Source organism: Adiantum capillus-veneris, chromosome 16 (assembly GCF_014529385.1).
Source record: "Adiantum capillus-veneris isolate H3 chromosome 16, ASM1452938v2, whole genome shotgun sequence".
Lineage (NCBI taxonomy): Eukaryota > Viridiplantae > Streptophyta > Polypodiopsida > Polypodiales > Pteridaceae > Adiantum > Adiantum capillus-veneris.
In genome coordinates this window covers 55,422,494-55,446,285 of record NC_140946.1, presented here as the reverse complement: position 1 = coordinate 55,446,285, position 23,792 = coordinate 55,422,494, and the positions used below count along the sequence as shown (strand labels likewise).

At 42.8% G+C, this 23,792-nt stretch overlaps 1 protein-coding gene across 1 annotated transcript; it reads right to left on the bottom strand.

The window, feature by feature from the left end:
• Positions 1-2,281: 2,281 nt before the first annotated feature.
• Positions 2,282-3,634, bottom strand: LOC147439069 (uncharacterized). The gene has a single exon (XM_086485006.1). The coding sequence runs from the start codon at positions 3,617-3,619 to the stop codon at positions 2,465-2,467; it is 1,155 nt and encodes a 384-aa protein (XP_086341132.1). The 5' UTR covers positions 3,620-3,634; the 3' UTR covers positions 2,282-2,464.
• Between the last annotated feature and the right edge of the window lie 20,158 nt (positions 3,635-23,792).

Sequence of the window (23,792 nt, the reverse complement as noted above, 5' to 3'; positions counted from 1 at the left end):
CGGTCCTAGTGTGTTCACACACATCACTACCACATGTATATGGTAACATTTTAGAGAGAGAGAGAGAGAGAGAGAGAGAGAGAGAGAGATGTCAACATTTAGGATCCCTTTCAAAATCTTCCTACTACTTTCTCTTTCAAAATCAACACTCTTAATTTTCCTTTCAAGGCATCCTTTGAGATTTTGCTTAATTAACCAAATTTCAAAATTAGACACATTTATTATTTGGTGCCATGTGAATTTATTATTTTATTAGTTACAGACGATGAGGTTAGAGATATATAGTTTCATAAATTCAAAAAATGTCAGATGTTTAAAGCCTCGTGCACACATGAACATCCTTCGTATGTTCAGAGAAGTAATGTGAAGGACGATAGCATGTCTATCTCTAGAGAACATCTCTCTCTCTCTCTCTCTCTCTCTCTCTCTCTCACACACACACACACACACCCCTTGGATGTCTCAAACCAAGGGCATGTTATAGGCCTATTTTGTTTGCTTCTTCTGCAAACTTCTCACCAATGTGATGCTTGTTATTCAAGCATTCCTTCACTAGAATAATTGGTAACCTTGCTCTTATGTGCCTTGTTGAAATTGGGAATTTCCAACCATCAAGAGAATTAATCAATAAGCCCTATGTGTTATTTCAATATCAAATATCATAACAATGATAGCTAGAGTTGATTGGTTGTATTTGGTTGAGCTACTATTCTCAAAACTAGAAGCACCAGAGGTATGCCTTCATGAGGTTAGAATAGTCTGAACTTATGAATTATAAGAGGAAATAAAAACACTCACAAAAATACAAAAGCAAAGGACCCGAGAGACCCCCCCTCCCAAAAAACAAACTAAATCACTTTGTTTGCTACTAAACAAAACAAACTATTATTCACTTAGAAATGCTTTTAGAAAATGCTAAATTAAAGCAGCTTACTTGGCTAAAACTTGAAACTAGTACTCAGCTTGATGTCTATACATGAAGATACCAAAAGTCCCCACAAAGTTAACCATAGATTAACTCAGATTCCCATTGGTTGGTGTGACCATGCTGCATAGTGTGCACTATGGGCAAAACCGAACCAAGAAAAACAATTTTTCAGATTCAACCTCCACCATGAGGGCACCTCTCCCAGTAATATCTCTTGATCATCACTAGCAGATGCTACAAAATATCAAAAATTGGTCGGTTCTCTTATTTGGGTTCTCAACACCACTATTTGGCGAACAATAGCATTTTGACTAGCTAAAGATGAAAGCTGGTTCCCATAGCCCCAACATGAAGTACTCAATCAAGTAGTCCATTCAATAATGCCTCTTTCATTCCTCACAGATTACCTTTGGCACACAAATGTTATCATCAATGGAAGTCTCAATTCAAGATAAATGATTGCATCTGGAAAGAAGCCTTCACGTTGCATCTATGTGAATAGCCCGCAAGCACATCGCCTACAAAGGGATGACAATCTTGTTCAGCACCTTTTATGCTTTTGATCAATCACCGCCACATTTGGCATAAACATCACCCAAAGCACTGCATTGTTTTCCTGGAACCCCCAACTAATAAATACACTATGCATTTCTTCACCAACAGCCGTTCATGATGCCTGTGGAAAGACGTGCAGGTTGCGGAAAGCCATCCTCGACCCTCACCTCCTCTCTGGTCCCTCTATGCATGCCTGCGTATATAAGGGTGTCGAGATGCCAAAGGCTATTGTTCAATCTTCTACAGTGGTCACTGAGAACGACAACACTCTGTCCACCACTTGAAGAAAGGTGATCCCATATCAAGGAGGGCCTGGAGCATGCATAAAACACAAGGCATGCTTGGTACACATCCTTGCACCTCGGATCTAGCCAAAAACATTTTACTGCTCATGGATTGTTGCCGAAACATTTTGTGCTTCGCAATGCTTTGGTTGTCATGTATGCCAACAGCAGCATCCTCAAAAGCTCTTGATGAGAGCTCTGGGCCATTTCTATGGTATGCAAATGAGAATCACCAATGCTTTGCACCTTTAAGGCCTATTCCAATCTTTTCCGAAATCTTAAAACAAACGAGGCAAATGGGAACTGCACTGGTCAAGGATTGCCGTTCACTAAAACTACATTCGGCTATCATAAAGTATGGAACCAGTGCTTGAAAAAGCTCTCCTAAAAACTTAGAAAACCTACATATGGAAAGTTTAAAGGGTAAATTTACTGTATTTGAAGGAAGAGTACAGTTGATTATGATACAACAAAAAAATTGATCATGGGACGGGTCATGCTCTGAAAGAAAATAGACCACCCACAAAAAAGCATAGTTTGCGAGTATTACGTCAAATATACACCAACAGAAAGCAAGCTATATTCCAAGTCTTTATCCACTAGGCCAAGCAACCCTTACCATACATACACAGGCTTGTGACAGTATACCATATTTACATTGCGCAAACACAAGGCAAGCTGTATAATGAATACTACTCTACTTTTCACCCTTAAGTGTGATAGCCCAAGCAAGCTTTGGAGCAATTCCCTTCCCTTCTTGAACAATGTCGTAGCCCATGTGGCCAGCAAACATGAGAGTCTTATGCTCTTTTCCATTGTCATCCACAGTGACATCCACGGTTATGTAGCCTGGAGGTATGTCAGACATGTCAATGACAGGAAAATCCAATTTCTGTGGCTGAACATAACCTGACAATCGAGATCCAGGAATGGAGAACTTGGTTGCCTGCCAATTGCCTTCTCCATCAAATACACAGAACGCGGTGATCCATCCACTTAGATAGCTTGGCCCAGATCCGCCCGACGTGTAATGGCAAATTTGAGACCAAAACTCAGTGTCAATGCTGTTCCTACTCGTCTGAACAAATTGCCCGGTAATCTTCTTGAGCATGGAAGCCCAATCCGAACAGACCTTGCCATAACCCCCCGTCTCAAGCCTGTCAATGCGCACATCGATCTCTTCCCAGTCCTGCACTGTTCCTGCCAGAGTGACTTGAGGAATTCCACAACAAAGGCGAAACTTGTAGTCAAAATACTTCTTCATGGTTGCCATGAGGGCAACGCTGGCAACGATGGTGTCGTTGTGAGTGGTGGTGGAGAAGCAAGGAAGGACCCAATCGCAGAAAGTGAGATCAGTGATGTTGGCCCGTAGCTGGGAGACCATGCCATGCGCGAGACGTGCATAATCTGCTGTCTGAAGTGACGCAGCCTGACAGACTGTAAGCTCCTTCTTGCCTTGATGAGCGACAAAAAGGGAGCGAAAGGCCTCTGCATTGGCGTTGACATAAAAGCCAAATTGGACGAGGATGGCGAACCAGACATCGTCGGGGCGGATGACAAGATTGTGATGAGAGCAATAAGCCTTGACAACGGCTCTGACGAATCCATGAGCGGAGGGCTGGAAAGTGGGGATCGAAACAGGAGAGGCCTGCAGAACAGTGTGGCAAGCCTCCTGCTTGTACTCACGTAAGCTGGAGAGCATAAGCAGGGGACCGTCCGAATGAGATGCTGGGCGGAATCCAGGAGGAGTGAAGGGTTGGGCAGGATGTGCGGAAACTGTAAAGGTGATTCCTGCGGGGGAAGCCATCGCTGTGATAAGCTCTTGCTCTGCTCGTGCTCTTATGACCCCCATTGCTGCGGAGTTCTCCAAGCAAACTTTGCCCGCGTCTCCCGCCCGCTATGCCACGCGGCTGCTGGGCATCGGATCCAACGATCCAAATTGAAAGGGGCTGATCGTCCGATGTACCGCGTGGCAAATAAGGCCGATGTCACACACGGGCGCTAGACAGGCTCAAAAAGAGGAGTCAGAATCGATAGGTCCTGGGTTCAACGGGCCAGCGTGACGCAGGGAATCCTTTTTTTTTTTTTCTCAAGGCTTCTCGATCAACAGCGGATTGAACCCCCACCGTCGATCCCCTCACTCCTCCCGTGTCACTTATTGACGAGGGCCCCCTCCTCCCTCCACGACACTACTTGACACTTCCCTTTTGGAGGGGATCTAAGATCAGAGATCATTGTTGATCTTGGACTCTTCAATTCAATTGTTTTCTAACCTTATGACTTGAACATCATGAGACGAATGTCTTACCCCTACGCTTGTAGCCCACACTCTAGGGAGAAGATAGCATTATATTAAGTATTTTTGGCCCGCCTAGAATATTGGTTCACATCGAGTTCACTTTGGGGAGTGTTCGAAAATAGTCCAATGACCAAGAGGTGGTTAGTCGTTTCGGCGAAAGGGCAGTCCTTTGAGTTCACTTTGAGTTGACACCGAGTTCACGCCCAATTCACACCACCATGATGCAGTGCACATAGCTTGTCGAGTTCACATCTAGTCCACATGCAAGTTCACAACGAGTTCACGTTCACCTGAGTTTACACCTAGTTTACATTAAGTTCACAGTCGAGATCATTGGTTGCGATCTTTGTCGACATGCAATACGGATTTTCAGCCATAGACCCCTCTAAAATTGCAGTGTCAATTAGTAGCAGCCCCCCCAAAAGCTATGGCTACGTTTAGTGCTCGCAAAAATTAGAGGTTTTGAACCAGCTAAAATTGTAAAATCTCAGCTAGATTCCGACCTTGCCTTGAAGAAAACGGGCAAAATTTCACATGTTTTAGTGTAATTACCGGCAAATTCTTCAAATTTTGGCCCAAAAGTTGAAAGAGTTTTAAGTATGCCCTTATTTATTTTCTTTGGTTACGAAAAAAAAATTGGCAAGCCATGGCTGGGTTCAAAGAAGCCAAGCAACACCTCTCATACTTTTCTTTGCTTCAACAACTCTCACACTTTTCTCTGCTTCAAGGCCGCTCATTCACAAGAGATGTCGGTAGCTTCTTCAAGTAAAGTGTGGTGATTGTAGCTGCAAATCTGTGTTCTATCTGCACGCTCCACGTTTGGTGTTGCAAAGTGACCGGAAGCGTTCTTCTACTGAGAGGGGGGCTCGCCCATGTTTTGGTGTCACTTTATGCGCCCAATGGGAGTCCGCCATCATGGATATGAAGCCCAAGCAATGGGATCTAGGGTGTTGAACTGGGACACGGTTATCGAGATGCTCGTGATCCGCCCGATGGATCCGAGTTTGCTTCTCATGTCCAAGCTTACTTGTGCCTCAGGCGGTTTATTTTATAAGCAAGTGAATTGGCAAGGTCGACCAAGGGAATTCACGTACCCAGTGGTTCGAGCATCACAGTGCGAGTGAGGAGGTCGTGGGTTCGAAGCCGCGTTGTGAGTAAGGGTAGTCAACATTGGTGAGTTTCCAGTTGCCTCAAGATTTGCCACGACTTTATGGCCCACCATCGATCCCAACTCCTTGGCTTTATTTGAGACCTTGTGGTAGGTAGTGTTTTGCCTTGCCCCCCTCCCCCCAAAAAAAAACACCAACAACACATATACAACAAGTGTACTCACCCTACTGCTCCTACTCGCTCGTTTCTTTTTAAATCAAATTCTCATAAGAATCCCCTCCCACACCATATGCCTTTCTCTGCCTCCTAACCCGCACAACGCTCTCATGTGTTCCCTCTATGCTCTCCTCCTAATCTCCACCCCACCCACCCTCTCCGTCTCCTCCCCGTACATCTCCTACACTATGGCTATGGAGTAGTTAGAAGAGAGAGAGAGAGAGAGAGAGAGAGAGAGAGAGAGAGATAGTTCTATTATCGTCCTCGGAGGTCAAATATGACCTATGGGACCAAATGAACATGTCACATGGTGTGAACGGAGGTCATAAGTGACTCTCGATGCTCAAAAATGGCTGAAATGAGAGTCACAATAGAGAGTCCACATCGTGGTTGGGAGAGGAAGGTATGTAGGGAGAGCTCATGGTTGAATATATGGGGAAAAGAGAAACTAATGTGGTCAAAAGCTGAGCACTCAAGTAGTGTGTGGTACTCACTCTCTCGCACTTAATGAGGGCATAAGGTGCAAAGTCGATGAGACTCCTCGCCAATGCCCCAACGTCCTGTCTCACAGCGTAGAGAATGGGAGCTAAGACGAATGGAGGCAATGGTGCGGATCGCACTCAATGGGATGGGCTCAAGGATGTAGGGATGGGTTCGGTTACCGCGCTCGAAGAAGAAGAGAGATTTGTAGTTTGAGAAAATGTGTGTGGTGTAATGGCTAAAGCGAGAACCTCCGGATTTCTCCCAAGTCGTTATACATTGGCGTTGTAAGAAGGCCTCATTAACTTGGGAGTCAATCGATGCATCCTTGACCAAGTGACATGCATCCCATCTTCCAAACCATTCCTTGATGTCAAGCATCCACCCCGAACTTAGTATTTTGCTCTTGCATGTCTTTTGGACCTTTTGACTTGCTTCATATGCGATTCTAGGAAGTCGATACAAAAGGCTACGTTGTGTCTTCCGCATGTACTTCACAACCCTTTGCATGCCCAAGACCTCAATGGGAAGCAATCCGGACTCAAGAAGTAAGAGCATGTAGGGTGTTTGTGTCTTGACTTGGAGAAAGTTGGTGAGAAAACACTTTTGGACATTTTCAAACTCTTTCCAAGTAGACTTCCCGATGCTACCACCCCACACCTCCACTCCATATAGAAGCACCGGTGTCACCAATGTGTCAAAGAGGTACTTTTTGAGAGCCCAACACTTGATCTCTCCAGCATTGCACATGTTCTCAAATGCATAATAAGCCCTCTTTCCGGCTTCCAAACGACGCATTGCGCAATCCTTCCATCTATGATTGGATGGAACCTCAAGGCCAAGGTACTTGAAGCTATCTACCACTTCAAGCGATCTATGATTGGATGGAACCTCAGGGCCAAGGTACTTGAAGCTATCTACCACTTCAAGCTGCTCATTGTTGTATACAATGCATGGATTTTCATCATTGAGGGTCTTTACAAGCATAACCTTTGTTTTGGATCCATTCACGATCAGCCCGCTATGTAGGCAAAAGCGTTCCAAGACACTCATAAGCTTTTGTGCATCTTCTAAGATATGTGCCAAGAGCACTACATCATTGGCATAAAGCAAAAGCATGATCACCGCATTTCCGATCTTAACCTCTTCTATGCCTTCTTGTTGCATAAAATCAAGAACCATGCATTCCAATTCATCAATGAGTAGCCCAAAGAGGGTTGGGGGAAAGTGGGCATCCTTGTTTGACACCAATGGTGCTTGCAGAAAAAATTGAAATTCCATCTACCATACGTAGTCGACATATACTTTTTGGTAGATGTGAAAGACTACATGCGTAAATTCTCTCAGCACTTGAAGGCTTTGCATACGTCTCCAAATATTTCCTCGTGGTACCATGTCAAAAGCTTTCTTGGAATCCACAAAGCAACAATACAACTTTTTTCCTTTCAATCAAGACGCTTCCATAAGAACTCGAAGAGTGACAAGGTGATCAATAGTGCTATGATGCTTTCGAAAACCTGCTTGGCCTACTGCACGTTTGCCGTTCTTTTCAGCCCATTCACTTATCTTCATCTCCATGATACATCCAAATAACTTTGCTATCAAAGAACCAACCATTATAGTGTGATAGTTGTTCACATTGTTTACATCTCCTCCTTTGTGCAAAGGTTTGATCCAATTTTCACTCCAATCATGAGGCATGCCATGCTGAAGTGCAAGGTTAAACATATCGCATATCCAATATCGTGTTTTCTTGCTTGTCCATTTAATCATTTTAGTCTTGACACCTTGAAGGTCCCCTGCCTTGCGGGTAGCAAGTTTCTCAAGCGCGCAACATACATCTTCAATGGTAAAGAAGGGAGGCATAAACAGAAGGGAGCTACAACACTCCATCTTATCAACATTAAGTTGCTCTTAGAGGTTCTTGCAATGCGTATACATATCTTCAAGAGTCAAGTCACCAAAGCTCTCAACACGCTTGCCTTTTAGATTTTGCCAAAACTTGCCACATGCATGTGCTTTCTCTTGCGCTAAAAGAAGTTGTTTTTTGACTTCCCACCTTCTCCTCTTTTTTGGAACAAGTGCTTTATGTGTGTGAATGTTCCAAGTAACCTTCCTTGTCTTTTCTTGCATCCAACCTTAGCAAGTGTTTTTGGGCTTGACTACATGTCATGTCAAACCATTTCTTCTTGGTGCTACCTTTCTTAGATCTTTTGCAAAACATGTGTTTCACCGAAAATCATTCCCTCGCACAAGAGAAAATTACTTCTTTGAAAACTTTCCACTTGCATTCTAACGTTGGGCTCTCTTGATGCTCTGTCATGCTTAACATTTGGTCCACCATATCAGCATATATAAGTGTTCGTTTGAAGTCTAGACGTAGGTACAAATGATTCACATCATGATTGGAGGCTACATGCTCGGGTCTTTTACCACACTTGAGGTCAATACATAGTATCCTATGATCCGATTCCGGATTCCATTCACCAAATGTAAAGCTTTGTATGTATTTTAGAGTGGCTTACAAAAACAACATATAGTTGATCACACTATCACCATTGTGCTTTCTACATGTAAAGTCATTGGTGCCTTGCCATAAAGATACACCATTTGCAATAAGCATTCCGGTACTATTGCACATATGTAGAAGTGACTTTCCATAGTGATCGAATTCTTTTGCATCATTAGAACTTCGATTATACATGTATGAGTCATCCATTCTTCTTGAGACATGTGGCATGTCAACTTGTTGTGTGTCGTGTTGCAACATATTTGTGCGAGCATTCATGTCTCCAAAGACAATGACTTCACCTTGGTCCTTGTAATGAGCAATGTCTTCCTCTAGTTCAACAAAGGGCTGATCTCTATCCATATCCAAGCGAGCATAAAAGTTGGATTCATAGTGAGGAATGTAGCAATCAGCCACAAACATGACTTGACCATTGGGTGGGCTGATTTTCATCCATAAGTAGCATTTATACTTATCTTCTTTGATAATGGAAACATCTTTCAAACCCTTCTTGATCATACATGCTACACCTCCTTGGCCTATACGTTGCTTTGCATTTTTGGTCCACATCAAAGAATGCACATCATATTTGTCAAATCCAATAATTCATTGCGCATCATGCTCCCATGTTTTGACAAGAAGTATCACATCGGGGTCATTGGTAAGCTCATCAATGCCAATTCCTGTAAGAACTAGGGAAACTAGACATGAGATCCTCCTCCCAACCTCCCTTTATATAGGCGGGCTCCTAGCCCCTTGCCCTAGACGGATCCCCTATCCACACTGCCTAGCCCGACCCTTGGCCGTAGTCCATGACTATCCTAGTTCTTAGGCCCACAGGACCCTTGTCCTGACATTACTCCCCCCTTAAAGAAGAGTTTTCGTCCTCGAAAACAAAAGTGGTGATATCTTTGTAAGAAGACTGATGTTTTCTGTGTTGGTATTCCAAACGTGATGTAGTGAGGAGGTTCAATGAAACCAAGAGCAACATCTTGATTTTCAACATTGTTATCCATTTGCAAGCACTTGGGTCTAAATGGTAACTCCATTTATAACTCACTTGAGTACTATAAAGGAGGAACCATCACTAAGAGTTGTCCAAAGGCATAACCAGTGTTCAGATCTTTTGAAGGTACTGGAATAATGCAAGAAAACATTGGCGCAACTGTCCATGAAGTTGAAAGCCAAATTTCCAACTCACGTGAGTATCTTAAAAAGATTCATAGCTACGAAGAAGTAGAGTAGGGTGTGGCCTTATGTCAGACTTTTGAACATATTGGAACACATAGAAATACATGTTCATCCCTAATGAAGGTTACTTGCCAACATACTTTGTCAGTGCACCTAGTAAGTCCTTGACGGATGAAACTATTGAAAAAATCTCCAACGCCACCACAACAGGTGTTCAAAGTTGAAAGCCGTACTTACGCAAATTCTGGAATAGGGAGAAAATCATCTATTCAGAACTGCGTTGTGCTAACGTATGCTCTTAGCAGATCCTTTAGCAAAAGAAATATTTGTAAGTTGTCCATCCAACACGAGATGAATAGCAGTAGTAATGTTCCCCAACCTTTACAGACAGTCGTCCCTGACTGTCGGTAAACTAGTACTCAATCATTGAGTAACCAGCCATATATGTTATATGGAGTGAAGACAACCAACTAGGTTGAAAGCGGGTGGACTGGAGTAAGCTCCTAGAGTTGAGACCATCCAACCATAGACACCCATCCTGAGCCAGTGCCTTGTATGGCAGGGTGTAAACTCCTAATAAATCTGCAGGAGAGATTGCACAGGCAGTGCAAAAAGGTGCAGAAAGAATAAAGTCCATGAATTGGCATGCCGCTTCAAATAAATCAGTGTTAAACACTAGGACCCATAACACCTAGTGTGCATGCATTTAACACAAATTTATCCAAACCGCAATTCCATGACGAGACTTTCCACGGTACGTAAGTTAAAGCCTTTCAACAAGAGTTGGACCATAACAGAATGTGAAAGATCAGTCACACCTAGGTACCAACCCTGAGACATTCTCAGTAATGTAGCATACTTGGTTATATATAGAAACGACCCTCCGTTGAGGTGGTTTCACAACATTTGTCATCGCAACAAATCTGTACTGAGTACTCGACAATTTCTGGCCACTAAAATTGTTCCTGATACGGTGTGCTCCAAATGGTCTAATAAACGAATGCGACCAGTACATAGGGACTTCGTCACAACACATCATTAAGAATTAGGCACCAGTGTCAGTCCCACAGACTCATATTCACCACATGTGGAATATGTCTCAAATAAGGATGGCCGAAAAAGCGACATCCAACAAGTACAAGATGTACTTGTGTGTGGAGGAACTGCAAACACTCCGCGACCAGAGTGAGAGGGACCCTCATTATCTTGCTCCACACTGGCTAAACCGAACTCCTTGAGTTCCTAGACCATGTTGTATCCCATGTGACAACATGTGCCAAATTGAACCCTAAAATTAGGTTCGTAACACCATAGGACAAAAAGATAGATTGGACTCTTGGCCCAAAATACTTTGTGCCGACATGCTCTTGGCATGGCTCTGTAACATTCAATCATACTTAGACGTCTTGAAAAACCAAGCAAAGCGTACTAAACATGGAATGACACCAATTCAATACACTTACCTGTATGCAAATGGAATAACATAATGTACACTTACCTGTATGCAAATAGAGTGGAGCATGTCCCCTACCTAAAAAACAAACAGCATTACACTGGGAACCCTGGGTGTTGCCTTTGCAACCCAAGCCCTTGGATTAGAATCTACGTAGTCAAACCCCTTGATAAGACTTCTTTGTAGAAACTGCTCAACTAGGTGATAATGGTAACCAACATAGTTAACCGTGTACAGATTGAGTGGAATCAACTTGAAAAGTGTGTTCGTCTGCTACCGCGTGGTAGATTGCGGAATTATTTCCTTGAAAGTAGAACTGGGAGAGATCAATTGTGATCCTCAATGCAGATCAAACTATGATCCTTAATGCCTATGGGGTCATGTAGCAATCACCCATCGAGTCTTACCCCAAAACAGTATGTCTATAGACACTCCGTAGTGCTATAGAGAGAGCAGGAGACCCACACAAGCGAACTACCGATCTTTGACAACCATGCTGTCACAACTGATTGCTGCGTCTATACTCCGTGGTAGAGATCAGCCGGTGTGAGTTTAAGATTATCAAAAACTCACTTGAGCGTTGCACTAAAAACATGTAGTGTAAAAATGATACCCTAAACATCCGTAATGACATCCGTAATGGCAAGACGCTTGCTTGTCAATTAATGTCAATGTGTATTCCACTGGGAAGAGCTGTTCGATCTTGAGAACAATAATCCAAGGAATACCAACAAGTGGATCTTATCCTAGGTTTAGCAATGGCTCTTAGCCAGCATGCGTGTTTCATAGCCATCATGGCAATTAGTGTTCAATCGTCAAACCGATGAAGACTAATGTGGATGGCACCTTGCCCAATTTCTAGCTGAGAGTTTTTAGAGCATCTTGGCTCAGGAGAACTCACTAGTGAAACATGTAACAAAACTTCGTACAAAATTTTCATTTTGTTCCTTAGAGAAAGAGATGAAGAACGAAAAGAAGAGCATGTTGGGCTGAGGAACATTCATTAAGATTGTAGAGTGTGTTCCTAAGCTATGTGCTCTTACGCATCGTATGCTTGACTTGCAGCTTATCATATAAGCATTCCTCAGTTTTTCGGTATGACTCTCTCGATGAGAGAGATAACAGAAAACTTATTCCAATCCACCTAGATTGCAGGGGTCGTGATTGTATGAGGACGACTTAGCATTGGCAGGTTGCCCCTGAAATAAGTCCTAGATTTAGGTTTCCTTTTAGTGTGGTTGTGTGTTAATAACAACCGAAAATCATTTTAAACGGTCAGTCCACTGATTCTGCCCTTGACAAATTTGCAAGTGTGGTAGCGCAATCCATGAAGTTGAGGAGGTCATTCCTCCTTTCTAGCATGCCTTGCATATAAAAGTGGAAGCCCGTGGCTACCGTAAAAGTTACTATCGAAAATGCCTTGCATCGATGGGAGTGGTAGTGATTCGATGAAAATAATTTTCTTGTACCGACGGGACTTGTAGTGAGTCGGTGAAATGTGGTCCTGATTAATGTAGATGCCCTAAACTTGATTGCCACTGCTCTTGGCCCCAAGTTAATGGTAACACGATTTAGAAACCGTGTTGCAAGTGAAATTGGTTGTACCAAAAAGGATGATGATTTCAGAAAAGAAATTAGGGCATAATCCTACCCAATTGGAAAAAAATGGGCAATACTCTGAAAAGGTCACATGCACGTATAAGGACATATAACTACTGTGCCTTGCACCAAAACTGGAGTTTATGTCGAATCACGAACTAATGCATCATGTTTACGTTTGTCGGACATGTGGACACTGTTTTTTTTATGCGTTCCTAAGCAAATAAAGCATAATTTTTGACTTTTTGCATGTTGAAAGTCGGATGGTGATAGTCGCTTCCTGACCACGTTGGTCATGCCCCGATTTGTTCTGACAACTAAATTATTTTGGACATGTTGGACCTCTTTGGTCATAACTGGTAGATTGACAACCCCTTGGGTTGCTAGCAAGTGGGGATCTGATTCTGGTAGCATTCTGTAAATTAGCTGTGTGAGATTTTCTACTTCCGTCACCAATATTTGTACCCTTACATCTAGCTTTCAAAATCGGACATCAAAAGTTTGCCAGTACTGTCGAGTGACAAACTCCCTGGCATCCGGCAATTGACTGTCATCCTCTAGAATATCCAACACGCTCTGAGAAGGAGGGGTTGATAAATGAGGAGACAGAGATAGATCACCTGGGTTTGCACCATCCATCCTGGTTGCCACGATGGAACCCTCCGTGAGAGTAACCGGCCCCATGACATCCACAGGTGGAGCCATTTCCAGGTATTCAAAGTCAAACATGTGTTGGTCATCAATTTCTGCACTCATGGCGAATCTGTGTTGTGCGAACAAAAGAGAAAACAGTACCTTGGAGTGCAAAAAAGCTCGTAGACGTATCGAACACAAAGGTCGGTAGTGATCCGTGCTAACTTCGCTGGCGATCGTAAAGAAGGTGTATTTCAAGCCACGATAGAATTGTTGAAGAGGTGAAATCACCGAGGAACTTCAAATTGTTGATGACATTGAGGGTATTGAGAAAGTCGAGCTTCCCAATAAACTTGTTCGCATCGTGTGCAATCCAACAAGTTGCAAGTCGTTTAATGTAGACTCGATGAACCGAACACTGAATTCGAAGTCGGATTTTAAATCCCAAGCAACCGTGAAATCAGCAATTGACTTGCAGCCGAGGATGCACTTGAAAACACCGATCAATTTGTAGTGGCCTATAACTGGATTAGCATCTTATGCAAACGGTAAATCGGTTGAAATTTGTGGTGTGCGAAACGGCAAAATCTGGTTTGCAGCTGGTTCAGTATACTGAGTTATTCCTGCTCAACAAAAATTTGTGGTCATTTGCCTTCCACCAGATCACGAGAACTGAGGGGAGGCTTGCCGGCACACGAAGGCTCGTCCTTGTGCTACCTTGCCTGTGGGAAGGGCCACCTAGAATGGCCAAGGCTCAAAGCCAATGGCCAAAAGGCCTTGCAATATGAACTTGGCAGATTTTTTGATGAAAAAATACACAGGCAGCGTGCTGCAGTAGCAGCGCGAGCTCACAAGAGATGAGGGTGTGGCTTGCTCAGGCCGGCTACGGCCGCGAGGTCGTGTATCCTCCCCCTCCTCCACGGGGTGCTCCCTTCAAGCCCAAGCCCTCGTGATTCCGTGCACCACACAGTGGTTTCCAAAACAGGCAAGACTGCCCAATTTAGACAGTGTCTTGCTAAAAATGGAAAAAATCCCATTAAAGCCACGGTTCTCACCTAAAGACCCTATTTTTAGGAGCTAAAAGTGACCACGCCTACAGAGAGAGAGGAAGAGAGACTCCTAAGCTCTGATACCGTGTAAGAACTAGGGAAACTAAACCTGAGATCCTCCTCCCAACCTCCCTTTATATAGGCGGGCTCCTAGCCCCTTGCCCTAGACGGATCCCATGTCCACACTGCCTAGCCTGACCCTTGGCCGTAGTCCATGACTATCCTAGTTCTTAGGGTACAGGACCCTTGTCCTGACAATTCCCGCATTCCATGGATAGCTGTTACAATTTTAAAAGCTTATTCGCAAGCGTGAGTTGGTCTCATAGATCATGTGTCCCTATTTGTTGGGTGGAATTGCATCCTCCTCAAGTGACTTTTCTTCTTGAGATGACACCTTGACCTTCTTGGTTCTTTCCTCATATGCTTTGCGGCGTATATTTTGTTGCATAAGAGTGCGATCCTCATATATATTACGACCCGTTCCTTTGAGGTAGATCCAACTATTGTCAAGGATGATCTTTCTCTTTATCTCATCAGCCATGGTACATACAATAGGTCTTTCTCCCGAGCGAGGGACTCCTTGTTTCCAGCTCGATGTGCACCATAAGCCAGAATTCCAGACATGCCGAAGTGTGTAGCAAAAAACTCTTCAATAGCAACTGCAAGAGATTGGGGTGTTTCCATGCTTTCTTCCTTAATTCCACGAATGGCGATGTTCTTTGAGCGTTTTTGCCGTGCTTGCAATTCTTGAGTGTCCACATTCTCTACATTCTTTGCTTGGACAACGGCTTACGTGATAGGTGTTGGGGTATAAAGCCCAATGTGGTCGCCCAGGTAAGTGGGCGGGCCGCCAGGTATGTACACATATTCTTTTGTTAAAACCTAATAAGAACTCACTATGCTCTACACATTATAGTAGAGCGAGTTCACCATATCGTCGTGCTCTTCTTCTCGCACTCTCTCTCGCGTCGCACTTCCGCTCGTACTCCTTCAACTAGTATCAGAGCTCAGATCGAGGCTCCGGGCAGCAAGCAGGAGGCTAGAGTCACCAACTCAGATTGGAGTGAAACTCGACAGGCGAAGACACTGCCTCAAATCTCGTGGGAGGGCCGAAGGGATTGGTGTTGAAAGAATTTCATTCTGAGGTCATCTCGGCCACCATTCGGCTTCAACAAAGGTCTGCGCAGGCCATTTTCGACTACGTGGTCTCGGCGGGTGCAGATCCGACTCTGCAAATTTGGGGTTTTCGGCCTACGACTGCAGGTGCTAAGGATATCGACACTCCCAGAGTGTTGATTTGTGGCTGTCTACACATCGAAGGACGGCTCACAGTTCTTGGAGGCGTGTCACATACGACACGGGCGCATCTACACACAGACTGTAGCCGACATCCACTAGTTCATCAGGTAGCTTGTGTTTGTTGCTTGATATTCCGGATTTCATCCTGGCATTGCAGGTACTTCCACATGGGATGTATTGTCAGAGATGATGTATGTCTGTTGAGGGTTTGCTGGCTGTGAGTCACGCAGCAAACAACCGCCGCAGCGGTTACAGCATACAATGGGAAATTTGTGGATGTATGACTTTGTGGGAAGTCTATGTACTGTCAGATTTACTGCAGCCTTTGTTGAGGGTCGAGTGAGGTTTTATTGAGCTGGGGGATTCTCGAATGTTGAGATCCTTTCGGTGATACAGGTCTTGGAGCGATCCCTCGAGCACCCTTAGATAGGCAGCTAGGATGTATTGACTGTGAGTTAGACAGTTGGGATTGCATCTTTGCTTTACTGCCGTTGAGGCATTGTCACAGTCTATGCTTACAGGACAGTGACAGGACAGTAAGAGACAGTACAGGTGCACGACAGGTTTACCCGCAGCTTACAGTGTCAGAGAGACAGTGTTTTTTGAGCTGTTTTTTGGTCTTTTTTTTTAGTACACTAGAGCCATTTTACAAAGGAGACTCTGCCGAAATTTATGTAGAATCTGAAGCTTTCTTGGTTCATTTGACAGGTTGATATTGGTTCAGAGGTCAGTTTACAGGGAAACTCTACCGAATTTTTCCCAGGAAAGTAAACCACTGTGAAGCGTAGCTATGGCTGGATCACAGGACACTGCTCTTTACAATATCAAGAAGCTAGATGGAACCAATTTCCCATTGTGGAAGAAGCAGATTTGGCACGTGTTGGTACAAAAGAAGCAGATAAAACCTATAAAGCTCAAGGGGATAAAACCAGAAGATATGGACGAAGATGAATGGAGCGAAATGGATGAATTGGCACTTTCTACCATTATGCTGACTTTGGCAGAAAGCGTTTACTTCAATATAGCAGACGAGATGTCGGCTTATCAAGCATGGTTAAAGCTGAGTGATCTTTATGAGAAGCAGAGTGCAGCTTCACAGGTATACTGGCTTAAGAAGCTTGTTGACTTGAAGATGAAAGAAGGGACACCTATGTCCAATCATCTGAATGAATTCAACACAATCTATAGTCAGTTGTCAGCTCAAGGTGTCAAGTTTGATGAACCTGTTAGAGCTATGTTCCTGTTGATCACATTGCCGGAAAGTTGGGACACTTTTCGCACAGCTTTGAGTAATTCTGCACCTCCAGATGGTTTGAACATAGCAGGTGTAGAAGGAAGTCTGCTTACTAAAGAAACCAATAGAAAGACAATGGACAAAGGCAAAGGAACAGCCTTAGTTGTCAGGGGAAGGACCAAAGAAAAGTACAAAGGTGGAAAGAGGAATCAGTCTCGTAGCAAGTCCCACAGTGCTAAAGGCAAGAGTGACATAGAATGCTACCATTGTGGCAAGAAGGGTCACATGAAAAGAGACTGCAGAGAATGGAAAGCAGAAAAAGGCAAAGAGAAAGCTGAAGACCATGGTGAGAAGAACAAGTCCTCAGTGAAGATTCAAGAAATAAATGTGACAAACACTGTTGCAGAGGATGACATCCTAGTGTCAGGAGACATCTACTTCTTGACAAATACAATGGACTCAGCTCTTCTTACAACATCTGATGGAAATGCACTGAGTGGCTAGATTATAGACTCAAGGGCATCACTTCATGTGTCTCCAAACAAGGAGTGGTTTACCTCTTATGTGCCCACTAAAGATCATGTTCGGCTAGGCAATGGGCAGATATGTGAGATCTTAGGTGTTGGAGATGTTCAATTGAAGTTTCAGAATGGCTCTTCTTTCACGCTGAAGAATGTGAGACATGTTCCCGCAATTACAAAGAGCTTGATCAGCACAGGTTTACTTGATGATGCTGGCTACGTCACCACTTTTGGACAGAACATGTGGAAGATATTCAAGGGTTCTATGACAGTAGCACATGGAGTAAAGTCTGGAGGACTTTACATGATTTATGTATCAAATGTCTCTAAAAATGTAATCAATGTAACCGAGCAGCCGAACGTTTCTTTGTGGCATAGCCGGTTAGGAAATATGTCCAAGAAGGGAATGGAAATCTTGTCTCGTTCTGGTTATTTGCCTGGCCTTTCATTTAATGATTTTGAATTCTGTGAACATTGTCTGTATGGTAAGCAAACACAGCAGCCACATAAGCATAGAAGCAGTAGAAGAGATACACAGTTGGCACTTGTTCATAGTGATTTGTGTGGACCTATGCCTAACCTATCTCTAGGGGGAGCTTCTTACTTTATGACATTTATATATGATTACTCGAGGAAAGTATGGGTTTACTTTCTCAAGCACAAGGATGAAGCGTTTAGTGTTTTCAAAACGTTTGTGACACTTGTGGAGAATCAGAGTGGCAAGAAGCTTAAATGCTTACGCACTGACAATGGTGGAGAGTATGTTTCAAAGGCCTTTCAGGACTTTTGTGAGTCAAAAGGTATAAAACGTGAACTTACTACTCCTTACAATCCTCCTCAAAATGGTGTTGCTGAGACGATGAATAGGACCATACAAGAGAAGGTCAGAAGTATGTTGTCTAAATGGGTTTTGGGCTGAAGCTGTATCAACAGTTGTTCATCTTGTAAATAGATCTCCTAGCAAGGTTTTGCAGAAGGATTCAGTGCCACAGATGGTATGGTCAGGCAAAATGCCCTCATACAAGCATCTCAGAGTCTTTGGCTGTGAGGCATATACTCACGTTCCAAAGGAATTTAGGAACAAACTTGAGCCAAAGAGTAGAAAGTGCATCTTTTTAGGCTATGGTAATTCTGGTGAGATGGGGTACAGACTTTGGGATCCCGAATCCAGAAAGGTTGTCCGCAGCAATGATGTTCACTTTAATGAATCCAAATATCATTCTAAACCTGAGCCACCTATTGTGCGTAGATCTGGATGTGTCACGCGACCTCTTGATACGTTTGTTCCATCTATGAACTATGTCATGTTGACTGATTGCAATGAGCCTTCATGTTACAAGGAAGCAGTGCAAATGAAGGACTCCAGGAATTGGCAATTGGCCATGCAGTCAGAGATGACAGCTCTGCATAAAAACCAGACATGGAAGCTAGTTAAATTACCACGGGGCAAAAAGGCTCTACCCTGTAAATGGGTTTACAGGTATAAGATCACCGCTCATGATAGTCAGCCAAAGTACAAAGCAAGGCTTGTTGCCAAGGGCTTTAAGCAAGAACAAGGCATTGACTTTGATGAAGTCTTCTCTCCGGTGGTCAAAATGACTACATTGAGATGCTTTCTTGCATTGGTTTCCATATTAGATTTGGTGTTGCACCAAATGGATGTCAAGACAGCGTTCTTGCATGGTGATTTAGATGTGGAAATTTACATGCAGCAGCCAGAAGGGTTTGTTGAGAAAGGCAAGGAAGATTGGGTATGCCAGTTGTTAAAGAGTCTTTATGGCTTAAAACAATCACCAAGGGCATGGTACCATAAATTCCACAAGTTTATGCTTTCTCAAGGCTACAAACGTAGTGAGTTCGATCACTGTCTATATACAAAGAAGGCTAAGGATGGTAGTTGGTTGATCCTTATTTTGTATGTGGATGACATGTTGATTGCTGGCAAGAACTTGGAAGAATTTTCAGCTTTGAAGTCAAAGATGGCAAAATCGTTTGACATGAAAGACATGGGTGAGGCAAGTCATATACTTGGTATGCGCATTGAGAGAGACAGTTCAAAGAAGTTGATTTGGTTATCTCAAACAGAGTATATTGACAAGGTTTTGCAACGTTTCAATATGGAGAAGGGAAAGGCATTGAGTGTTCCATTGCCACCATATGTGAAACTTAGCAAACAAGATTGTCCTGTGTCTGAGGAAGAACAGGCTAAAATGGATAAGATTCCATATGCGTCTGCAGTGGGTAGTTTGATGTATGCAATGATTTCCACTCGCCCAGACATTGCATTTGCAGTGGGAGTAGTAAGTCGATACATGTCAAACCCAGGCAAGAAACATTGGGAGGCAGTAAAAGGAATATTGAGATACCTGAAAGCTACAAAGAGTATGCGTATATGCTATGGGAGTCAGGAGCTAAGTGTAAAGGGTTTTACAGACTCAGATTATGCAGGTGACTTAGACAACCGAAGGTCTACGTCAGGGTATGTCTTTACATTGGCTGGTGGAGCGGTATCATGGCGTTCTAGATTACAAGATTGTGTTACTCAGTCTACTACAGAGGCTGAATATGTTGCAGCATCAGAGGCATGCAAAGAATCAATTTGGCTTAATCGACTAGTAACAGATTTGGGAATCAAAGAAGAGATGCCTGTGTTATATTGTGATAGTCAAAGTGCTATACAATTGGCTCGCAATCCAGTTTATCACTCAAAGACAAAGCATGTGGATGTGAAGTATCATTTCATCAGGGACATGCTCGAGGATAAGCAACTTCAGCTTGTCAAAGTTCACACCATAGAAAATCCTGCTGATCTACTTACAAAAGGACTTCCCTCAGAGAGCTTTGCGCATTTTCGCAAGCAGTTAGGTGTAGGGTAGTACATCACTTCTCTACATCTCTTGTATATTAGCTTGTATAGTAGCTTCTCTCACACTTAAAGTACCACATTGGACTTTAAGTGGGAGGTTTTTGGGGTATAAAGCCCAATGTGGTCACCCAGGTAAGTGGGCGGGCCGCCAGGTATGTACACATATTCTTTTGTTAAAACCTAATAAGAACTCACTATGCTCTACACATTACAGTAGAGCGAGTTCACCATATCATCGTGCTCTTCTTCTCGCACTCTCTCTCGCGTCGAGCTTCCGCTCGTACTCCTTCAATAGGAGATGTAGAAACCACATTATCCTTACATATATCATCCCATGATTTGGATGCATTTCTCATCTTACATACATCATGTCGTATTGTATCTATCGTTTCCTCTTTCAATACATGATCACTCTCAACTTTGCTCAAGCGCTCTTTCAATACATTCATGTCTACAAGAGAGCGCTTACATTCTTGAACTTCATTCTCAAGATGCACCAAGCGTGTTGTTTGCATTTCAAGAACCTTCTTGAGGTGCTCATTCTCCACAACAAGAACTCTTAAAGTACCATTCTCCATTGCAAGTGCGCGCAACTCTTCGCCTTGCTTGTTGACGGTTTCTTGTAATGAGATCAAGTAAGCCATGATCATTGCTTCCATTGTCATAGAAAATGTGGTTGGATTAGCATCCAAATTCCTTGGAGATTTTGCATCATTCTCCATGGCAAGTGTGGATTTTCCACCCTTGCGAGTTTTGTCCGACATTGCCTTCAAGTCGACAACAAAAATGCAAAGTTTTGATAGTTTTTTTAGTTCTGAGATGTTGTTAGACGGCAAAGCCTTCCACTGCTCAAAAAAATTCTGTCTTTACATCAATGCGGAAAGATAAATATAGGAGTTGAAGTGAACCTTGAAGGAGGTATGTACCACTGAAATGGAGTCCAATAGTGACAAGTTGGAGGCTATCAATGTTCCATCACATTATAAAAAGTACACTCTGTAGGATCAATAGATCATAGTGGAGCAACCAATGAGACACCCTAAGAAACCTCAAAAATCCTATGAAGGCCTAGAGGAGAGGATTAACTTAGTTGAACCTAGGGAAGAACCAAAACCAGTCTACATAGCTACAGACTTGTCTTAGGAAGAGGAAGAATCCTCATCAAAACTTTGAAAGTGTATAGGGATGTCTTTGCATGGTCATACAAAGATCTTAAGAAAGTGGATGAGCTTGACTACTCTTCCTACCACTTGGGCAAAGTTTGAACTATCATTTTCAAAGGAGCTCTTTCCATGCAATGAAGAAGAGAGAAACTGGGAGTTATGGGACAAGTACTCGATGGAGAACAAGTCCCTAACTCATTATATTTTGGACTACAAAGAAACAATACTCAAGCTGAAAGGGATCGTGCATTCTAGACTTTGCAAGGCTTCAAGAGAGGCCTCAAAAATGATTATCTTGAGTATGTTGAGCTTCTTCAGCCAAAAGACTTATCCTATGCAATCAAATATGTACAAAGCTATAAGCTATCAAACTCTGTGGTGCAGGAGATGGAGCAAGTAAAGATAGGAATAAAGAGAAAAAGGAATTAAGGTTTAAAAGACATGGGTTTCGTAGTGAGAGATAGGGGGAGAGATCGGACCAGGAGAGTTAGGGTGGTCGTTGGACTAAGAAACCGCGACCATTTAAAAGAGAGTTCAAAATTGAGTTAGAGCATAAAAGAAAATGGTTGCTTTAATTGCAATGAGGTAGGGCACACCAAGACCGAATGTCCACAACTCAAAGCTAGCACTAGTTGTAGTGAGCCCAAGAGATATGGTAAATCCTCTAGGCATTTGCATGCGGTGCAGAGGCTTCCTCTCAGTTCTGGACAGTTCAAGAAGGTGATAGTGTGTCACTGTGATGAGTGTCATGCTTGTTCAATGACACTGGCTATATGACAGTCTAGGGTAGGTTCTCATGACATGGTGCACATGTATGGCACCATAGGTGATCGTATAGTCACTATTTTGATAGATATAATGGAGCTAGCTATAGCTTCTTAAACTACTCATTGGTTAAGAAGTTAAGGTTGAATGAGACCACGAGCGATCATGAGTACATTGTTAGATTGGCCAATGATTATGATAAGATGATAATACCGTATTCTTGGGAGTTTTATTAGCCATGCGAGACTACAAAGCTTCACCAGCAGACATGTACCTAAGGTGGAGTGGTTGTATAGCTTGGGCCCTAGCTTAGTTCACAATTATTTGCATAACATGCTACAATTAAGCATGGTGGTAGATTCATACCCCTATAGGGTGACTATAGTGTCTTCTCTATCCCTCTCATTTCTTCCATGGAGCTACATAGAGCAGCTTGGAGAGGCTAGATAGTAAGAGGTATTTTCTTGTTACCTTCTTTTAAATTTTGTTGTTTTAAATGAAAGTAATAAAAGTGTCTTTGTAGTTGGAACTCTAAGTAATGTTTGCATAGACAAGTGCACTAAAAAAGATGGCCTCGGATGAGAACCGTTGTTTGAGAACTCTTTTAGGCATACATGCAATTCTAAAATAAAAAATCCAAGGCAAAAGAGACACTTACGAAAAATTATGTAGATGCTTTAATGAATTTATTAGAGGAGTTTCGGAATGTATTTTATGGTGATTTATCGGATGGCTTTGCCACCATTTCAGGAAGTAGACCATGGAATCAATGTTATTCCAAGGTCAAAGATTATAAGTAAACATGCTTATAGATTAAGCCACTCCGTGGCTTAACAAGTGAAAAAATAGTTGACAAAATACTTGAACAAGGCTTTATCTTTATTAGGCCTAATTCTAGTCCGTGGGCTTCACCCACTCTTCTAGTAAAGAAGAAGGATGGATTTATGCGGATGTGTGTAAATTATAGGCCTCTTAATCAAATAACAATCAAGAACAAATATCTGATGTTTATGGATGAGTTTTTTTATTCTCTTTAAGTCAAAGTATTTGTGAAAAATAGATCTAAGCTCTAGGTATTATCATGTTAGAACTAAAGTTGAAGATGTTTGCAAAAATAACATTTAGGACCCATTTTGGACGTTTTTAGTTCTTGGTTATGCCATTTGGGCTAACCACCAACGACATTTATAACGCTTATGCATAGTATTTTACATCCATACTTAGAAAAATTTGTAGTAGTTTTCCTAGATAATATATTAGTTTACATTAAATCTCAAAAAGAACATTTATAACATTTATGTCTAGTGTTCGAGTTATTAAAAAGACATCACAGAGGGAGCGTGGTTGAAAGTTGAGAAAGTGGAAGCTATTATCAGGTGGCAAGCACCAAGAAATCTCGAGAAGCTTAAAAAATTTATTGGTATGCCGGGGTTTTACCAACAATATGTGAAGGAATACGTGACGATTGAAGTTCAGTTAACAGACCAGTTGAGGTCAAAAAGTAAAAGTATAAGTTGGGGGAAAGCCCAACAGAAAAGCTTAGGGTGGCCATAGCAAATGCACCTACATTGAATAAAGTGGATCCGAATGAGCCGTTTGTCGTGGGGATAGACACAAGTAATGAGGTTGTTGAAGTTG